This window comes from Panulirus ornatus, chromosome 8 (assembly GCF_036320965.1).
Source record: "Panulirus ornatus isolate Po-2019 chromosome 8, ASM3632096v1, whole genome shotgun sequence".
Lineage (NCBI taxonomy): Eukaryota > Metazoa > Arthropoda > Malacostraca > Decapoda > Palinuridae > Panulirus > Panulirus ornatus.
In genome coordinates this window covers 9,755,697-9,778,196 of record NC_092231.1, presented here as the reverse complement: position 1 = coordinate 9,778,196, position 22,500 = coordinate 9,755,697, and the positions used below count along the sequence as shown (strand labels likewise).

General features: G+C 44.6%; 2 protein-coding genes across 2 annotated transcripts in view; one reads left to right on the top strand and one right to left on the bottom strand.

The window, feature by feature from the left end:
• Positions 1–10,932, bottom strand: part of LOC139749825 (uncharacterized) — a 13,491-nt gene extending 2,559 nt beyond the window's left edge. The window contains exons 1-2 of the mRNA XM_071664122.1: positions 10,718–10,932; positions 6,444–6,594 (exon numbers count right to left, since the gene is read on the bottom strand). Of these exons, the coding sequence (XP_071520223.1) occupies positions 6,444–6,594; positions 10,718–10,788 (222 nt within the window). The 5' untranslated portion in view covers positions 10,789–10,932. The remainder of the gene's footprint in view (positions 1–6,443; positions 6,595–10,717) is intronic.
• Positions 1–22,500, top strand: part of LOC139749826 (serine protease inhibitor dipetalogastin-like) — a 98,630-nt gene that overhangs the window by 54,514 nt on the left and 21,616 nt on the right. The window contains exons 2-3 of the mRNA XM_071664123.1: positions 17,167–17,295; positions 22,320–22,464. Coding sequence (XP_071520224.1) covers positions 17,167–17,295; positions 22,320–22,464 — 274 coding nt within the window. The remainder of the gene's footprint in view (positions 1–17,166; positions 17,296–22,319; positions 22,465–22,500) is intronic.

Here is a 22,500-nt window from a genome sequence, read left to right as displayed (position 1 = left end):
AGAGAGAGAGAGAGAGAGAGAGAGAGAGAGAGAGAGAGAGAGAGAGAGCTGCAGCTCGTAGGAGCCACCCATTTACTCTCGCGCGGCCCCAGTGTGTGATTACTATTTGTGTGTGACGGGGGCAGAGTGGAGTTGCCCCTCATCATATACTACTGTGTAAACGTAACTTCATCTTTACTCCTGTTTATGAATGCACACACACACACACACACACACACACACACACACACACACACACACACACCAGCTTCAGCAAGTGTGTATGTGTGTGTGTGTGTGTGTGGTGAGGAGCAAGGTGATGGAGGGGGTGTATGACGGAGGGTAAGCTATCTTAATAGGGCAACCAGGTAACTGCAACCTGGAGTTAAAGAGGAGGTCTCTTAAAAGAAATTTGTGATATATATATATATATATATATATATATATATATATATATATATATATATATATATATATATATATATATATATATATATATATATATAATTATTCGCCTTATCGTCGCGTTAGCGAGGTAGCGTTAAGAACAGGTGACTGAGCCTTAGAGGGAATATCCTCACTTGGTCCCTTTCTCTGTTCCTCCTTTTGGAAGATGATAAACGGGAGGGGAGGATTTCCAGCCTAACTAAGCCACACCTTGACTTAAACTAGCTTGACTTAACCTAACTGTAGCCTATGTAAACTATACCTTACTTGACATGTCTTAACCTAAGTGTAGCCTAACTAAACCAAACCTTACTTGACTTAACCTAACTGTTGCGTAACCAAAGCAAACCAAACCAAACCTTGATTGACTTGACTTAACCTAGCTTGACCTAACTTAACTGTTCCACTAAACCTTGCTTGACTTTAAGGTGACTTAACCGTACTAAACTTAGCCCTGACTTCATTTACCTAACCACACTTTACCTAAACTAACTTAACTGTACTTAACCCTAACTTGAATAAAAGATAACCAGGCATATCCATAGGTGACTAACTTGATTTTACATAACTAACCTCAACTTAAATCTAATTCTATGTAACCTGACGTAACCCCTGAACAAACTAAATTTTGCTCGAAACGTAACTTTCCCTAACGTAACTTAAGGCTACTTAACTTAACCTTAATTTGATTAGCCAAACCAGATTTAACCCAAGGTGACTTAACCCTGCTTAACTAAAAACCTAACTTGATCTGATCTAACCCAGTTAACTTTACTTAACCCTAACTTGATTTAACCTAGCGTTACCCCTAACCAGGCGTAACTTGATATAACTCCATATCTGACTTTAGTGGATTAAATCTAACTAGACTTTACCAAGGTGACCTAAACCGACTTAGATTAACCCTAACTTGAGTTAACCACACCTGACCTAAGGTGACTAAACATTACTTAACTAAACTCTAACTTGATTTAACCCTACTTAACTAAACTCTAACGATTTGACCCTATTTAACAAAACTCACTTGATTTAACCCTACTTAACTAAACTCTAACGATTTAACCCTATTTAACCAAACTAACTTGATTTAACCCTACTTAACTAAACTAACGATTTAACCCTATTTAACCAAACTAACTTGATTTAACCCTACTTAACTAAACTCTAACTTGATTCAGTATAACGTAGCCCTTGACCAGACTTCATTTAAATCCAAACCTAACTTACTTCGCTGAATTTCTATCTTGACCTAATCTAACTTAACCTAACTTAACCCCTCACTTGACCTAACCTCACCCTCGATTTAATCAAGCCAGACTTAACGTCGCTTAAAGCCTAACCTCGCAGAACTTGACTGAACCTAACTTCGCTGAACTAGACTGAACCATAACCTCGCTAAACTGGACTGAACCATAACCTCGCTAAACTGGACTGAACCATAACCTCGCTAAACTGGACTGAACCATAACCTCGCTAAACTGGACTGAACCATAACCTCGCTGAACTGGATTGAACCTAACCTCGCTATGCTGGGTTAAACCTAACCTTCCTTACCCTCACCTGACCAAATCTAACTTAACCTTTGACCAGACTTGGCTCGCCATCGGATTGAATTCGCGTTAACGAAGAGAGAGAGACCACATAACCAGCTGCTGTAAGGCAGCGTATTGAAAGTAGTATAGAAAAACTAAAGGTAATTTGTATAGAAAAACTAAAGGTAATTTGTATAGAAAAACTAAGGGTAATTTGTATAGAAAAACTAAAGGTAATTTGTATAGAAAAACTAAGGGTAATTTGTATAGAAAAACTAAGGTAATCTGTATAGAAAAACTAAAGGTGATTTGTATAGAAAAACTAAAGGTAATTTGTATAGAAAAACTAAAGGTAATTTGTATAGAAAAACTAAAGGTAATTTGTATAGAAAAACTAAGGGTAATTTGTATAGAAAAACTAAGGGTAATTTGTATAGAAAGAGTAAGGGTGATTTGTCATTTAAGAATATAATTAACATTTATTTATATATTTTTTTGTTTGTTTGTTTCCTTTTAAGTAAAGAGAGGATAATAATTGATTATAGAATAGGAGGACCACCTACCATAGTGAGGAACAGCACCTACCATCATGAGGAGGAGCACGACCTACCATCATGAGGAGGAGCACGACCTACCAACATGAGGAGGAGCACCACCTACCATCATGAGGAGGAGCACGACCTACCAACATGAGGAGGAGCACCACCTACCATCATGAGGAGGAGCACCACCTACCAACATGAGGAGGAGCACCACCTACCAACATGAGGAGGAGCACCACCTACCAACATGAGGAGGAGCACGACCTACCATCATGAGGAGGAGCACGACCTACCAACATGAGGAGGAGCACCACCTACCAACATGAGGAGGAGCACGACCTACCATCATGAGGAGGAGCACGACCTACCATCATGAGGAGGAGCACGACCTACCATCATGAGGAGGAGCACCACCTACCAACATGAGGAGGAGCACGACCTACCATCATGAGGAGGAGCACGACCTACCAACATGAGGAGGAGCACCACCTACCATCATGAGGAGGAGCACCACCTACCAACATGAGGAGGAGCACCACCTACCATCATGAGGAGGAGCACGACCTACCAACATGAGGAGGAGCACCACCTACCAACATGAGGAGGAGCACGACCTACCATCATGAGGAGGAGCACGACCTACCATCATGAGGAGGAGCACGACCTACCATCATGAGGAGGAGCACCACCTACCATCATGAGGAGGAGCACCACCTACCAACATGAGGAGGAGCACCACCTACCAACATGAGGAGGAGCACCACCTACCAACATGAGGAGGAGCACGACCTACCATCATGAGGAGGAGCACGACCTACCATCATGAGGAGAAGCACCACCTACCAACATGAGGAGGAGCACCACCTACCAACATGAGGAGGAGCACGACCTACCATCATGAGGAGGAGCACCACCTACCAACATGAGGAGGAGCACCACCTACCAACATGAGGAGGAGCACGACCTACCATCATGAGGAGGAACACCACCTACCAACATGAGGAGGAGCACCACCTACCAACATGAGGAGGAGCACGACCTACCATCATGAGGAGGAGCACCACCTACCAACATGAGGAGGAGCACCACCTACCAACATGAGGAGGAGCACGACCTACCATCATGAGGAGGAGCACGACCTACCATCATGAGGAGAAGCACCACCTACCAACATGAGGAGGAGCACCACCTACCATCATGAGGAGGAGCACCACCTACCAACATGAGGAGGAGCACGACCTACCATCATGAGGAGGAGCACGACCTACCAACATGAGGAGGAGCACCACCTACCATCATGAGGAGGAGCACCACCTACCAACATGAGGAGGAGCACCACCTACCATCATGAGGAGGAGCACGACCTACCAACATGAGGAGGAGCACCACCTACCAACATGAGGAGGAGCACGACCTACCATCATGAGGAGGAGCACGACCTACCAACATGAGGAGGAGCACGACCTACCATCATGAGGAGGAGCACCACCTACCAACATGAGGAGGAGCACCACCTACCAACATGAGGAGGAGCACCACCTACCAACATGAGGAGGAGCACGACCTACCATCATGAGGAGGAGCACCACCTACCAACATGAGGAGGAGCACGACCTACCATCATGAGGAGGAGCACCACCTACCAACATGAGGAGAAGCACCACCTACCATCATGAGGAGGAGCACGACCTACCAACATGAGGAGGAGCACCACCTACCAACATGAGGAGGAGCACGACCTACCAACATGAGGAGGAGCACGACCTACCATCATGAGGAGGAGCACCACCTACCATCATGAGGAGGAGCACGACCTACCATCATGAGGTGGAGCACCACCTACCATCATGAGGAGGAGCACGACCTACCATCATGAGGAGGAGCACCACCTACCAACATGAGGAGGAGCACGACCTACCATCATGAGGAGGAGCACCACCTACCAACATGAGGAGGAGCACGACCTACCATCATGAGGTGGAGCACGACCTACCAACATGAGGAGGAGCACGACCTACCATCATGAGGAGGAGCACGACCTACCATCATGAGGAGGAGCACGACCTACCATCATGAGGAGGAGCACGACCTACCATCATGAGGTGGAGCACCACCTACCAACATGAGGAGGAGCACGACCTACCAACATGAGGAGGAGCACGACCTACCAACATGAGGAGGAGCACGACCTACCATCATGAGGAGGAGCACCACCTACCAACATGAGGAGGAGCACCACCTACCAACATGAGGAGGAGCACGACCTACCATCATGAGGAGGAGCACGACCTACCATCATGAGGAGGAGCACGACCTACCATCATGAGGAGGAGCACCACCTACCAACATGAGGAGGAGCACGACCTACCATCATGAGGAGGAGCACCACCTACCATCATGAGGAGGAGCACGACCTACCAACATGAGGAGGAGCACGACCTACCATCATGAGGAGGAGCACGACCTACCAACATGAGGAGGAGCACGACCTACCAACATGAGGAGGAGCACCACCTACCATCATGAGGAGGAGCACGACCTACCAACATGAGGAGGAACACCACCTACCATCATGAGGAGGAGCACGACCTACCATCATGAGGAGGAGCACGACCTACCATCATGAGGAGGAGCACGACCTACCAACATGAGGAGGAGCACGACCTACCATCATGAGGAGGAGCACGACCTACCAACATGAGGAGGAGCACCACCTACCATCATGAGGAGGAGCACCACCTACCATCGTGAGGAGAAGCACCACCCACCATCGTGAGGAGAAGCACCACCTACCAACATTAGGAGAAGCACCACCCACCATCGTGAGGAGAAGCACCACCCACCATCGTGAGGAGGAGCACGACCTACCAACATGAGGAGAAGCACCACCTACCATCATGAGGAGGAGCACGACCTACCAACATGAGGAGGAGCACGACCTACCATCATGAGGAGGAGCACGACCTACCAACATGAGGAGGAGCACGACCTACCATCATGAGGAGGAGCACCACCTACCATCATGAGGAGGAGCACCACCTACCATCATGAGGAGGAGCACCACCTACCAACATGAGGAGGAGCACCACCTACCAACATGAGGAGGAGCACCACCTACCAACATGAGGAGGAGCACAACCTACCATCATGAGGAGAAGCACCACCTACCATCGTGAGGAGAAGCACCACCTACCAACATGAGGAGGAGCACGACCTACCAACATGAGGAGAAGCACCACCTACCATCGTGAGGAGAAGCACCACCTACCATCGTGAGGAGAAGCACCACCCACCAACATGAGGAGGAGCACCACCCACCATCGTGAGGAGAAGCACCACCCACCATCGTGAGGAGAAGCACCACCTACCAACATTAGGAGAAGCACCACCTACCATCGTGAGGAGAAGCACCACCCACCATCGTGAGGAGAAGCACCACCTACCAACATTAGGAGAAGCACCACCCACCATCGTGAGGAGAAGCACCACCCACCATCGTGAGGAGGAGCACCACCTACCATCGTGAGGAGAAGCACCACCTACCAACATGAGGAGGAGCACGACCTACCAACATGAGGAGGAGCACGACCTACCAACATGAGGAGGAGCACGACCTACCATCATGAGGAGGAGCACGACCTACCATCATGAGGAGGAGCACCACCTACCATCATGAGGAGGAGCACGACCTACCAACATTAGGAGAAGCACCACCTACCATCGTGAGGAGGAGCACCACCCACCATCGTGAGGAGGAGCACGACCTACCAACATTAGGAGAAGCACCACCTACCATCATGAGGAGGAGCACCACCTACCAACATTAGGAGAAGCACCACCCACCATCGTGAGGAGGAGCACCACCCACCATCGTGAGGAGGAGCACGACCTACCAACATTAGGAGAAGCACCACCTACCATCGTGAGGAGGAGCACGACCTACCATCGTGTTGTTGGAGAGGTCGCACACCAGCCACGTTCCATTCTTCTCGCGCGTACAGTGGGGCGAGTCGTTGAACAGCTGGATGGCCGTCGCTGTGCCCGACCGCCCCTGGGGGCCCACGGCCAAGACCAGCACCGCTGCCACCACGGCCCTGCAAAGGTCACACACACACACAACCGCTCCGGTTAAAACAGCTGGAGGTCATGACGAAGGTCTCGCTACCACCATGACCATCCATTGAACTATTTTTTTTTTTTCAGTATTATTGTTATTCTTTGTAGTTAGTTCTGTGTCTTGTAATAGGAAAGTTTCAGCTTTAATTGGTTGTATGATTGATATATTTCATTGTTCCTTCTATTTGTGGTCATGTAAATGTATATATTATGATATGTCACGTGTGATATAAATAAGGTGTATTTATTTATTTATTTATATATATATATATATATATATATATATATATATATATATATATATATATATATATATATATATATATATATATATATATATAGCTCTGACATATTGTTGATTTGTTTGGTATGTGGAACATAATCATGCAATGACTAAAATTCTTATCATTTCTGTATTGGGATGAAAATTATATGGTTTGTAAGATTATACAAACAAATGTTAAAACCAGATTAAGCTTCGTCATTCCTGACTGACTCCCTCCCTCCCTCGCTCCCTCCATCCCTCGCTCCCTCCATCCCTCCCTCCCTCCATCCCTCCCTTCCTCCCTCCTGGACCCCGGTTCTAACTCTCCCAGCCCCTCCCTCCTCCCTCATGTCCCTTCCCTCCCCTACACTGTACCCATCTTATCGACCAATCCCTAAGGGGGGGTTTGGGTTTGGATGAACAGCTGGGTTTGACTGTGGCTGACCGACTCCCGCCCGCAACCAGGATTCGAACCTTGTACAGATCTTTGGCCCGAGGCGGGCGGGCCCGGAGGTGCATCATGGTCAGAAACGTTATAACCACACCACAACACTGAGGTCCACTTCTCCGAGTATATCAGTGTTGCGTTATGTTTCCGATGACTCTTTTTTTTTTTTTCCTTTTTTTTTTTGATTGAATCAGATGTGACGGAGGGAGACGCCACTCCGGTGGATGGTACAATGCCCAGAGCAGCAGCACAGCACTTGTAGAACGTCACACCAGACGTCCTGGCGGGCGGCCCGTCACACACAGTAGTGTTACGCTGAACTCTTCGGTACAGTTAGACCTTTTCCACGCTACGGTTTGACGGTGAAGAAGACGGTGGTACGCCGCGTCACAAAAAGAGATGCTGCTTGGTGACGCATCCTTGTTAGAACGTTACGTATCACCGTTGTGCCGTCACACTACACTGTTACCTCGTCACGCGACGTGGTTAGGCCGTTGCACAACACTGTTAGACCGTCACATAACGCGTTATCACACAACACTGCTTGATCGTCACAGTTTTTTTTGGACCGTTGCGTAACACTGTTATACCGTCAAGTAACGCTTAGACCGTCACACAACACTGATAGACCGTCACACAACACTGTTAGACCGCAACCTGACACTGTTAGAGCGTCACGCAGCAAAGAATGTAACCAGCAGTTAGACCGTCACGGAAGTGTTAAACCGTCACACAGCACTGATAGATCTTCACATAACAATGTTAGTCCGTCACAAAACACTGCTAGAACATCACAGAGCACTTCCAAACCGTCACACCGGTTCACGAACCTTCGTCGGGTGTATCACTGTAGTTCACGAACCTTCGTTGGGTTTATCAGTGTAGTTCACGAACTTTCGTCGGGTTTATCAGTGTAGTTCACGAACCTTCGTTGGGTTTATCAGTGTAGTTCACGAACCTTCGTTGGGTTTATCACTGTAATTCACGAACCTTCGTTGGGTTTATCACTGTAGTTCACGAATCTTCGTCGGGTTTATCAGTGTAGTTCACGAACCTTCGTTGGGTTTATCACTGTAGTTCACGAACCTTCGTCGGGTTTGTCGGTGTAGTTCACGAACCTTCGTTGGGTTTATCACTGTAATTCACGAACTTTCGTTGGGTTTATCACTGTAATTCACGAACCTTCGTTGGGTTTATCACTGTAGTTCACGAACCTTCGTTGGGTTTATCACTGGAATTCACGAACCTTCGTTGGGTTTATCACTGTAGTTCACGAACCTGCGTCTCAGACTGAGGTATTTATATATATATATATATATATATATATATATATATATATATATATATATATATATATATATATATATATATATGTCTTTCTTTCTTTCATACTATTCGCCATTTCCCGCATTGGCGAGGTAGCGTTAAGAACAGAGGACTGGGCCTTTGAGGGAATATCCTCACCTGGCCCCCTTATCTGTTCCTTCTTTTGGAAAATTAAAAAAAAAAATGAGAGGGGAGGATTTCCAGCCCCCCGCTCCCTTCCTTTTTAGTCGCCTTTTACGACACGCAGGGAACACGTGGGAAGTATTCTTTCTCCCCTATCCCCAGGGATAATATATATATATATATATATATATATATATATATATATATATATATATATATATATATATATATATATATATATATATACGTGTGTGTGTGTGTGTGAGTGTGTGTGTGTATATACATTCCTATGAGTCCACGGGGAAAATTAAACGCGATAAGTTCCCAAGTGCACTTTCGTGTAATAATCACATCACCAGGGGAGACACAAGAGAGAAATATAAGTCAGTTGATATACATCGAAGAGACGAAGCTAGGACGCCATTTGGTAAACATGTGATTGTCCAAAACATACAACGAGCGTTCATAAACTTATCATTTTACAAATTTTACCAACAATAAAGTTATCTAATTTGTATAGACCATCACTAATATTAAGATTATAATTCTTTGTGTATTTGATAATAGAAGATTCAATTATATTTCTCTTGGTAATAGTTAGAGTTGATAACTGAGATGGCATTCCTCCAGTCAAAACAATGATCATAGTTTTTAACGTGATTAAACAAGGCATTTTGATTCTTGTCTCGTTCTTGTACTATTTTATATTGCTTAAGTCTAAGAGAAAGATCCTTACCAGTGTGACCAACATAGAATTTATCACAATTTCCACAAGGCACTTTATAGATGCATCCAAGAGAATTTTCTGGTGAATTTCCGATTAAGATATTCTTTATAGTATTATTGTTGCTAAAGGCAACATTTACATTAAAGTATTTAAGCAACATGGGAAGTAATGTAAAATGATTATTAAAAGGGAGAACTAAAAGATTCTTTGTGTCAATGGGAGGTTTGGGCTCAACTCTATAAAATGATTTCTTTGCTAACTTAAGGGATTTATTAATGAAAGATATTGTACCTTCCATCAAATTTACTGTAGAAAATAAGATTAATGGTATTTTACCATTTTTAGATTGCATGATTCATAGGCAAGTGCACTTGGGAACTTATCGTGTTTCATTTTCCCCGTGGACTCATAGGAATATCTTGATCACGCGCAAAATTGTGATCCTATATATATATATATATATATATATATATATATATATATATATATATATATATATATATATATATATATATATATTAATTTATTTATTTATTTATTTATTTTGCTTTGTCGCAGTCTCCCGCGTTAGCGAGATAGCGCAAGGAAACAGACGAAAGAATGGCCCAACCCGCCCACATACACATGTATATACATACACGTCCACACACGCAAATATACATACCTATGCATCTCAATGTACACATATATATACACACATGTACATAATTCATATATATATATATATATATATATATATATATATATATATATATTTTTTTTTTTTTTTTTTTTTTAACTATTCGCCATTTCCCGCGTTAGCGAGGTAGCGTTAAGAACAGAGGACTGGGCCTTTTTTGGAATATCCTCACCTGGCCCCCTCTGTTCCTTCTTTTGGAAAATTAAAAAAAAAAAAGAGAGGGGAGGATTTCCAGCCCCCCGCTCCCTCCCCTTTTAGTCGCCTTCTACGACACGCAGGGAATACGTGGGAAGTATTCTTAATCCCCTATCCCCAGGGATAATATATATATATATATATATATATATATATATATATATATATATATATATATATATATATATATATATATATATATATATATATATTCCTGGCTACAAAGGTATTGGATATGATCCGTGACGCAGGGTCATCATCGAGGTCTTAAAGCCTAGCGTTGGTGGTAACGGGCGACTGAACAACACAACGTCTGCCGAGCCAGCAAACTACCTTACCTGAGCAGGGACTTCTGTCGTCGCTTCCCCGTGGGGAGGACACTAGGATTCCCTCCCAAGGTGGCCCTCATTCTGCCCCTGAGGGACGACGGGACGTATGGAGGGGATTCCGTCGGAGTAGGTGTGCCAGTGTGCCAGCGTGTGTGTGTGTGTGTGTATAAACGGACGTGGCGTCTCTGCTGTAATGTGGCAGGGGTACTGGCCAGGCCTTGCGACTCTGTCCTGGGCTCTCCAAGCTCCTACAGGATATGAGTGACGCTTATTTCCCCTCCCCCCCTCTCTCCCCCCACACACACACACTTCCCTCCCCCAAACCAACCAACATACACTCCTCCCTCACCCCAGCTCACCCTCGACCCTCATGCTCCTTAAGTGTCTTTGTAAAAACAAACAAATCAAAAAGTGATTTATTTTGTCTTCAAGCATAGAATGTTTCTTATATATATATATATATATATATATATATATATATATATATATATATATATATATATATATATATATATATATATATTCTCCCTGGGAATAGGGGAGAAAGAATACTTCCCACGTATTCCCTGCGTGTCGTAGAAGGCGACTAAAAGGGGAGGGAGCGGGGGGCTGGAAATCCTCCCCTCTCATTTTTTTTTTAATTTTCCAAAAGAGGGAACAGAGAAGGGGGCCAGGTGAGGACATTCCCTCAAAGGCCCAGTCCTCTGTTCTTAACGCTACCTCGCTAATGCGGGAAATGGCGAATAGTATGAAAGAAAGAAAGAAAGATATATATATATATGAGTGAGGAAAGATTGACAAAGAGGATATATGTGCCAGAGGTAGAGGGAACGAGGAGAAGCGGGAGACCAAATTGAGGTGGAAGTGGAGTAAGAAAGATTTTGAGCGATCGGGGCATGAACATACAGGAGGGTGAAAGGCGTGCAAGAAATAGAGTGAATTGAAACGATGTGGTATACCGGGGTCGACGTGCTGTCAGTGGATTGAACTAGGGCATGTGTGTGTGTATATATATATATATATATATATATATATATATATATATATATATATATATATATATATATATATATATATATATATTTCTTTCTTTCATACTATTCGCCATTTCCCGCATTAGCGAGGTAGCGTTAAGAACAGAGGACTGGGCCTTTTAGGGAATATCCTCACCAGGCCCCTTTCTCTGTTCCTTCTTTTGGAAAATAAAAAAGAAAAAAAAATTGAGAGGGGAGGATTTCCAGCCCCCCGCTCCCTTCCCTTTTAGTCGCCTTCTACGACACGCAGGGAATACGTGGGAAGTATTCTTTGTATTCTTTCTCCCCTATCCCCAGGGATATATATATATATATATATATATATATATATATATATATATATATATATATATATATATATATATACATTATTGCTCCAGGACCCGTTTCTAAGAAGAGGGTCCTTATGTTGCCAAGGGATACCCATCCGAGGGCTCCTGCAGCCCAAGGCTGCGCTACTTCCAGTGGCGGGGAAATGATGGATCCCTCGCCAAACATGACCTGTCATTCGTGATGTAACCTCCTTAAAGGCGGAACCAGTAGACCGAGCCCAAGAACTGCACCAGATACACCTGTGTTGGATGAGAACTGTACCAGGTACATCTGTGTTGGATGAGACCTGCACCAGGTACATCTGTGTTGGATGAGAACTGCACCAGATACATCTGTGTTGGATGAGAACTGCACCAGATACACCTGTGTTGGATGAGAACTGCACCAGATACACCTGTGTTGGATGAGAACTGCACCAGATACACCTGTGTTGGATGAGAACTGCACCAGATACACCTGTGTTGGATGAGAACTGCACCAGATACATCTGTGTTGGATGATGTTTTTTGCCTTTCCCTGCAGGGTGGGCGGCCTGGGACAGAGTGCCCTTAGGCGGGTGACTGAGTACAGACTGACGGGACACAAGTCAGCCAGCCTCACGCCTCCACGACCCAGCCCCTCAGGATATCTGTTACTCATGATCTTCCTCATGATATTATCCCCGTCCTGGGCCAACGGTGTTGGACGTGGTGACGTGTGACGTGTGTGTGTGTGTGTGTGTGTGTGTGTGTGTGTGTGTGTGTGTGTGTGTGCTTTCGTCTCTTTTCTCATGACTAAGTGTACTTAGTGATTAAAGAGGCGTTATCAGACCCTTATCGACGTCAGACTGCGAGCGTTCCACAGAGGGTACAGCTGTAGGGTCAGGACGTAGAACACGAGAGCCATGAGTTCATGGAGGGAGTTGAGGGCGCAGCGCGTTGCTCCCCGGACACTCTGACCCCCTCACACTTCCTCATACTGGCAGACGATGTGTAGGTAGGTCCCTCATGCCACGAGTCCTGTGGCCTGCAGGACTGTATGGCACATGGATGGTCCCTCACACACTGAGTCCTGTGGCCTGTAGGACTGTATGACACAAGGATGGTCCCTCACACGCTGAGTCCTGTGGCCTGCAGGACTGTATGACACAAGGATGGTCCCTCACACACTGAGTCCTGTGGCCTGCAGGACTGTATGACACAAGGATGGTCCCTCATGTCACGAGTCCTGTGGCCTGCAGGACTGTATGACACAAGGATGGTCCCTCACACACTGAGTCCTGTGGCCTGCAGGACTGTATGACACAAGGATGGTCCCTCATGTCACGAGTCCTGTGGCCTGCTGGACTGTATGGCACAAGGATGGTCCCTCACACACTGAGTCCTGTGGCCTGCAGGACTGTATGACACAAGGATGGTCCCTCACACACTGAGTCCTGTGGCCTGCAGGACTGTATGGCACAAGGATGGTCCCTCACACTTTGAGTCCTGTGGCCTGCAGGACTGTATGACACAAGGATGGTCCCTCACACACTGAGTCCTGTGGCCTGTAGGACTGTATGACACAAGGATGGTCCCCCACACTACGAGTCTTATAGCCTGCAGGGCTGTGTGACGCGGGGGGGGGGGGGGGGAGTAAATGACTTCCATCTGCCTGCCACCACACAAGCACCTTCCGGACCCTTGCCTGCCCCAGGGAGATCATCCTAGTTCCTGCCATAGTTGAGGGTGGGTCTTGTGGCGATACCTGTGAGCGAAGTGGGGAGAAAAAAGTGTATGAGTCTCTGGGGGAAAACTGACTGTCTCTCTCTCTCTCTCTCTCTCTCTCTCTCTCTCTCTCTCTCTCTCTCTCTCTCTCTCTCTCTCTCTCTCTCTCTCTCTCTCTCTCTCTCTCTCTCTTCACGTAGCTCCCCGAGACCAGAATCGACGCTGAAGCATCGAGAGTCGAGGAAATCCTCAAGAGTAATCCTACGTCTTCCTCCCCTCCTCACTCCCCGATGTCCCCCCCAAGGCAGACCAGCGGGAAGAGGTTGCGACAAACTGTCCAACCGAAGACGAGAGAGAGAGAGAGAGAGAGAGAGAGAGAGAGAGAGAGAGAGAGAGAGAGAGAGAGAGAGAGAGAGAGAGACACCAACGGGGACGGGTACCGCTTCACCCGTCGTGGACGTGGCTACGCATATCTCTGACTCAGCGTGGACTTCCGGTCTCCAATGCTGCCTCCAGCCGAGTGGCCAGTCATTCTGTGGCCGCCACTGGCCACCACAAAATAACTTGGTTAGAAAAGACCCAAGACCATTTTTATGTCTGGGGAAGGTGAGGGGGAGGAGGTTGGAAGGGATGGATTACGTCGTTCGTATTCGTACGCTATAGGTTTTTACGTAGTGTAAGAGGCCGAGCCATACCAGCGTCGTTCCACCAGACTTGGGGGTTGAAGGTGTTCAGGTCCAGTGTGTTATCTGGTGTGCCTATGAATTATAAGGCGAGGGGAGAGAGAGAGAGAGAGAGAGAGAGAGAGAGAGAGAGAGAGAGAGAGAGAGAGAGAGAGAGAGAGAGAGAGAGAGAGAGATCGAAGCCTGTGTCGTCGTATGGCATCAGCCAGATGTCTGACGTGCGTCCAGTCGACTCCTTGAGTAGGAGAGTAGAGAAGGTCTTGCGTCCCTCCAGAAAGCCTACTTCCAGAAGATAAAGTGCGTTGCAGCGACGTGGTGTACAGGGGGCGACGTGATATCTGTGGACTAAAAACCAGAGCATGTGAATCAGCAGAGGTAAACCATGGAAAGGTCTGTGGAGCCTAGTCTTGGATAGAGAGATATGGTTTCGGGGCATTACACATGACAGCTACAAAATTGGATGTGAGTGAATGAGGCCTCAGTGATTCCCTCCCAGTCTATTACTGGCGCTACATTGCTAATACGGGGAAACGGTGAACAAGGATGAAAGAAAAATATATATATATATATCCGTTCCTTAGTTTGCATGAGTGAATTGATGAATGATTTCAGGATACGAGGTAAGACGCCAGGAAAGAAAGAAAATAACCCACGATTATAACCATCGGAATAGCAAGGTCTTATGGTTCGAAATTCACGGAGAAAAACACCTCAAAAACCTAGTGTTGAGAAATACAAGGAGGCAAATAAATAGATAATCCATATTCACTATGATATTCTCTATTCCATTACTGCCACATGGTATTTTTCTTTTGTTTTATTTCTATAACTTTTATTTTTTTGTTTGTGTGTGACATTAATAACAGACCAGAAAAATACCTCGAAAACCTAGTGTTGAGAAATACAAGGAGGCAAATAAATAAATAATCCATATTCACTATTTATTAAAAAAGGGGGTGACTGTATTGTTGACTGGTTGGTAAGGTTATTTAATGTATGTATGACTCATGGTGAGGTGCCTGAGGATTGGCGGAATGCGTGCATAGTGCCATTGTACAAAGGCAAAGGGGATAAGAGTGAGTGCTCAAATTACAGAGGTATAAGTTTGTTGAGTATTCCTGGTAAATTATATGGGAGGGTATTGATTGAGAGGGTGAAGGCATGTACAGAGCATCAGATTGGGGAAGAGCAGTGCGGTTTCAGAAGTGGTAGAGGATGTGTGGATCAGGTGTTTGCTTTGAAGAATGTATGTGAGAAATACTTAGAAAAGCAAATGGATTTGTATGTAGCATTTATGGATCTGGAGAAGGCATATGATAGAGTTGATAGAGATGCTCTGTGGAAGGTATTAAGAATATATGGTGTGGGAGGCAAGTTGTTAGAAGCAGTGAAAAGTTTTTATCGAGGATGTAAGGCATGTGTACGTGTAGGAAGAGAGGAAAGTGATTGGTTCTCAGTGAATGTAGGTTTGCGGCAGGGGTGTGTGATGTCTCCATGGTTGTTTAATTTGTTTATGGATGGGGTTGTTAGGGAGGTAAATGCAAGAGTCCTGGAAAGAGGGGCAAGTATGAAGTCTGTTGGGGTTGAGAGAGCTTGGGAAGTGAGTCAGTTGTTGTTCGCTGATGATACAGCGCTGGTGGCTGATTCATGTGAGAAACTGCAGAAGCTGGTGACTGAGTTTGGTAAAGTGTGTGGAAGAAGAAAGTTAAGAGTAAATGTGAATAAGAGCAAGGTTATTAGGTACAGTAGGGTTGAGGGTCAAGTCAATTGGGAGGTGAGTTTGAATGGAGAAAAACTGGAGGAAGTGAAGTGTTTTAGATATCTGGGAGTGGATCTGTCAGCGGATGGAACCATGGAAGTGGAAGTGGATCATAGGGTGGGGGAGGGGGCGAAAATTTTGGGAGCCTTGAAAAATGTGTGGAAGTAGAGAACATTATCTCGGAAAGCAAAAATGGGTATGTTTGAAGGAATAGTGGTTCCAACAATGTTGTATGGTTGCGAGGCGTGGGCTATGGATAGAGTTGTGCGCAGGAGGATGGATGTGCTGGAAATGAGATGTTTGAGGACAATGTGTGGTGTGAGGTGGTTTGATCGAGTAAGTAACGTAAGGGTAAGAGAGATGTGTGGAAATAAAAAGAGCGTGGTTGAGAGAGCAGAAGAGGGTGTTTTGAAATGGTTTGGGCACATGGAGAGAATGAGTGAGGAAAGATTGACCAAGAGGATATATGTGTCGGAGGTGGAGGGAACGAGGAGAAGAGGGAGACCAAATTGGAGGTGGAAAGATGGAGTGAAAAAGATTTTGTGTGATCGGGGCCTGAACATGCAGGAGGGTGAAAGGATGGCAAGGAATAGAGTGAATTGGAGCGATGTGGTATACAGGGGTTGACGTGCTGTCAGTGGAGTGAATCAAGGCATGTGAAGCGTCTGGGGTAAACCATGGAAAGCTGTGTAGGTATGTATATTTGCGTGTGTGGACGTGTGTATGTACATGTGTATGGGGGGGGGGGCCATTTCTTTCGTCTGTTTCCTTGCGCTACCTCGCAAACGCGGGAGACAGCGACAAAGTATAAAAAAAAAAAAAAAAAAAAAAAAATATTCACTATGATATTCTCTGTTCCATTACTGCCACATGATATTTTTCTTTTGTTATATTTCTATTACTTTTATTTTTTTTGTGTGTGTGTGACATTAATAACAGACCGTTTCCCGTTTTCTTGCTGCAGGGGTGACTAGCGGGAAGGGTCGGCGCGGGTGTACCCATGCCTGCCCCAAGGAGATCAAGCCAGTGTGTGGCAGCGATGGCATCCTCTACTCCAGCTACTGCGACATGAAGAAATACAACTGTGACAAGGGTAAGAGAGAGAGAGAGAGAGAGAGAGAGAGAGAGAGAGAGAGAGAGAGAGGGAGAGAGAGAGAGAGAGAGAGAGAGAGAGAGAGAGAGAGAGAGAGAGAGAGAGAGAGAGAGAGAGAGAGGAACCATGGAAATATTCATCTCGACCTTTGTATACTACACTGTCCTTTTGACTTCCGTGGTCTGTGTAGGTTAAGTTGACCTGCGAGCATTGAGCTGATGCCGGGCCTTCGTTTGAAATGTAGGAACGATTATGGAAAAGGTGGGGGGAAAAGGAGACACAAGGCACTGACCTGTGTGAGTTTATCAAGCTGACCCTCGAGGATTAAGCTCAGAGAATTTCACGAAAGAGTCAGAAAATGAAGAGTAAGCTGAAAGCAAAAAAGGAAACTTCTTCGTCATCGTATCAATATTGAAGTTTCGTTACCGACCAAAAAAATCGGGTAAGTGGCGAAAGTGTCGTCAAACTGTGTCGTATAGAAAGGACTTTGAACAACGGCCAGTTCATGTGGGGTACACAGGTACAAACTACCATGGAACTTTCTGACCAGCCACCTCGAAAGGAGAAAGTATAACGGATATACTGATAGCAAACCCATAACTATATTTCCTCTTATAATTCTCTTCATTTTAAAGCCCCTCTAATGATATCAGAAAGTCTAAGCGAAGTGTGTAGGCGGAAGTAATTCTCGTCTCCCCACCACACTCGGAACATTGCTTACAGTTCGCATCTCGTGGGTTGTTGGGGTATCCACCAGCACACACACACACACACGTACACGCGAACCCAGGCTCACAGACTCTCCTCCCTGAGTCCTGCTGGCCTCAGTGCCAAGACTTAACTCCATGCAACACATGGATCCCCTCTCATATAGGCCTCCGGGACTCATGATAAAGTTGACGCTTAAGCCAAACTTGGGCTTAGTTCATAAGCTGACGAAAGCATCATTGGGTTATCAGTTAGAATCCCCCCCAAAACAAAAAAGTCTTGAGTTGAAAGGAACTGACATCTCTTGAAACATTTAGTGCCAATATTTTCATCGCGATGAAGTAGTGCAGAGCAGAAATATGTATATGGAGGAAGCCAACAAGATCAGCATACTCCAAGATGGATCTAGTCATCGATAGGCTACTGTTGTGGTTTGGGCCTATCTGGAGATATTGATCATGTAAACGTTTTGAAAGTTTGTGGCCAAAGATATGGGGGCCACACACACTCACACACACTAGAAGAATGTTCTTAAACTGTGAAAGAGAAACTACTCAACACCTTATTGCTAATAATCAGATAATTGCAATTATGAAATAACATCCAGTTGTTGCATCTTGATGAAGGACTGTCAGTTTATGTAATGAACCAGATTTGTATCAATTTATGTAATGATTTCGGGTCTTGGAAAAAAAAATAGGAGAGGACTTCGTGACCTCATTAATCATAATTATTACGCTACCTCTCACAAGATGAGGATGGGTTGCACAATAAATTCGCCCCTAATAAGCGCTACAAATCAGGTAGTCGGGCTGAAGGTTGGCAGGTCCACTGGCCTGATGCTCCAAGGCTCACTTCCCTCGAGTGAGGTTTCATAAGTAGGTATGAAAGGATGTGGCTTGATTTACGCTTCTTGGACGTGAATTTATAACTTCTCTTTCAAGTTATCTATCTATCCAATCAAACCTGGATTAACTTAGCCGAACCCAAGCTTCTAACCGTAACCCTAACCTGAACGCCTAGCCAAATTAGATTTGGCTCCTAACCATCCAAGCCAAACATAAAAAAACTTGCCACCTAACCAAGCCTAGCACCGCGTAAACATCGTAGCCACCTAACCTAACCCTAACCACATACCCAGTTAATCCAGCGAAATTATCCACACAAGTTAAAAAAGCTTCACTCCACCTTTTGCCTTCTTGAAACAGATACTTAGATCATAATCAAACAATGAGTAAAATCTTTATTACAGTATTAACTAAGCAAATAAGTGGACTTGCTCAGGTTATCATTTTTCATGTTTACTTAAACTTTACTTAGACTTTTTGTACCGATCGACTGGAATATATATATATATATATATATATATATATATATATATATATATATATATATATATATATATATATATATATATATGCTATCTCCCAATAATAGGTTTCTTTGTTGCGGGGTTTTCATTCTGAATGGACGTAATTCATCTCGGTAACACTAATGAACATATTACGGAATATTACGTTCATCCCGGCACAAGAAGTCTCTCCTGTTAATCGACACGTACATGTGTGGCAATCGCGCGCGTGAGCCCACCCACCCCATGTTTCTTGCTAATCATCTCAGCGTTGTCTTCTGAGTGGCCAAGTCATTATCTCCCTCATATTTCCTCATATGCTGAAAGGGTCGGTCGTTGGTGAAGGCGTGGTTATATAACTTTGCCAAATATATATATTTCTAGCGACAAAACTGTTTTTCGTCAAGAGATACACCAGGTAGGTGTTGATTTTAGGTTAGGTAGGGCATTGATTTGGTTAAGGTTTGGTTAAAGGTACAGACCTAACTTACTCTACTGAAACAGAGCAGGGGAGCGGAGGATAACCCGAAAATATATATATATATATATATATATATATATATATATATATTATATATATATATATATATATATATATATATATATAAATGGCGTTGTGTGCCGTCATATTACATTACCGGGCATGCAGCGTAGCATGTACTTGAAGAGGAATGGAAGCATCGTTGGTCAAACCCCTGCTCTTTCTTAGCAGTAAGAGCGACTAGACAGCAAATTCTACGACTTCCATTGAAGTCGAGCGTGAGGGTCGTCATATTCCTGTAAGACGTAAACTGGTCCACTAGTATGGCGGCAGTAAAGCACTGGACAATGAACTTAAAAAGTTTTATTTTGACGGAAGGAAGTGAGTGTGTCGGCGGATCCGAATGTGTCCCGGAGCGTATTGAAATAGGAACATACATATACATATATTTTCTCTTTCTCCGTAGGCGAATAAACAGAGGAAAACTTAGAAAGTTCGTGAACATTAAAGAGTTACACATAGGTTAAGGGCAAGGAGAGAAAAATTTATAGTTGAGCAGAAAAACTACGATTTATTGCGACATGGCAACTCGTGGCCCAGTAACCTTGGCTCTTACCATTTAACTCTGAACCTAAGAACTATTTTACAAACTTTCTCCATCAATTTGATGTAACTTTAGTAGACTAAGGATGAGAAGAATATTGGATGAAGCTTTTTTGATTATCTTTTATAATGGAAATTCAAGGGAAGATCAAAACTGAACGACGCAGATAAGCCAGCTGACGTTAATTACGCTACACTAGAGATAGGCTTTGCCTCGCTAATCAAAAAGGATGAAGATGATGAACGGTACATAAGAGATAGGCTGTGTAAGGGATATGAAAAAGGAATGGATGGGTGGTGGTGGTTGTGATGATTTAGTAAAGGTGATGATGATGATGATGAACAGAGGAGTTGGCATAACAGAAGGGAAAAGGAGATAAAAATGGAAAAGCTAAGAGTGAGTTAGACCAATGACGGGCGGATCGCCCTCTGGTTGTGAACCGAGCTAACGACCCTTTTTTTTTTTTTATGTAGCCGGAAACGGATGCGGTACTGCATCAACAAATATCTTAAAAGGTGAACTCTAGAATGGCCAGAGGAATGGAAAAATCATTCATGATGACAAGCTCAGCAAGTGATAAAACTTATAAGGGAGAGAAAAGTCTTTGAAAATTGCCTCGTGAGAAAATAAATCAAAGAAAAGGTAAAATGTGTGAATGATATAGTTACCCTTGTACATGAGAGGTAGGAGCACCTGTCAGGCCAGACTACTGCATCCTGCACTCTCCTGTGTCACCATTTCTAAAAACCCTTCGAGGACGTCGGCACGCCCCTTCAGCACGACGATACCATCCCAGAGCACGACAGTGCGTTCTTCGAGCACGACAGTGCGTCCTCAGAGCACGACGATGGCGTGCCAATAGTCAAAATTTACACTGTTCACCCAGATAAGACAGGACAATGATGCAAATAAGAACCAAGAACTTAGTTGACCATAATCTTTGATATTGTGCTATTTTTATTTTTGTGTGTTATAGCTTTTTCATACAATCATACCATAACATTTTGCCAAATGAATAACAGACCTAAAGGCATGTTTGGATGTGTATATAAGATGAAACGTAATGATTGTGAAATGTATTGCACAGGTCAAATGGGAAGAAGGCTTACGCACTAGAGTTCACCAACATAGTGTTAGAAGTGGTCAAGAAAAATAGTACCTTGTTTTACTATAAGCAAAGTAACACGGACCATCACCTTGACTGGAATAGTGCTTGCCACATTACCGAGGAGTCAGTTCCCCTTTAGAATCTTGTATAATTTCTACAACTTATGATCGCTTTCGTTGTGATCCAATGATATCAGATTAGGTATGTAAAAGGTTTCTACCCACTTGAACTGTTATGACCCAGACCTGTTATGATCACTTTCGTTGTGATCCAGTGATATCAGATTAGGTATGTAAAAGGTTTCTGCCCACTTGAACTGTTATGACCCAAACCTGAGCTCCTCCTACATATATTTCGGGCTACCTCACCTTTTGAAATGTCAGTTTGCCTGAAGATGTGGAAAAAAAAACAAAAGATCTTGCAGTTGTACTTTCATTTCGTAGGGTTTTATCTGCAGGAATATAAGGGTTATTGCCTAGGAAAATAAATATCAGAGTATACTACACTAACCAAGACAGAATATGGATTAATTTGGGGTTACTGAAGAGAGAACATCACTTACTATGAGCGAGAAGTAGCATAATATGCTGCCAACCAGCGCATTAGCTCTGCAAGTCTGTCAACCCTGGTAAGATTGCTATGCGTGTGTGTGTGTGTGTGTGTGTGTGTGTGTGTGTGTGTGGTGACCCATATTCTCCCACCAGATGTCCTTACAGTAGCAGTATATCCCTTGTACCTTGCACCGAAGTGACGCCCCTGTGTCTCTCGCCAGATGTGTACGTAGTGCCGGAGAGCCAGTGCTTGAGGGCGCGGGGTGGCACCTGCGATCACAAGTGCACGGACACCTACGACCCCGTCTGTGCCTCGGACGGACGCACGTACCTCAACCTGTGCGTCCAGCACGTCGAACACTGCAGGTGAGTGTCGGACCCCTCTGGGGCTGGGACAGAGGG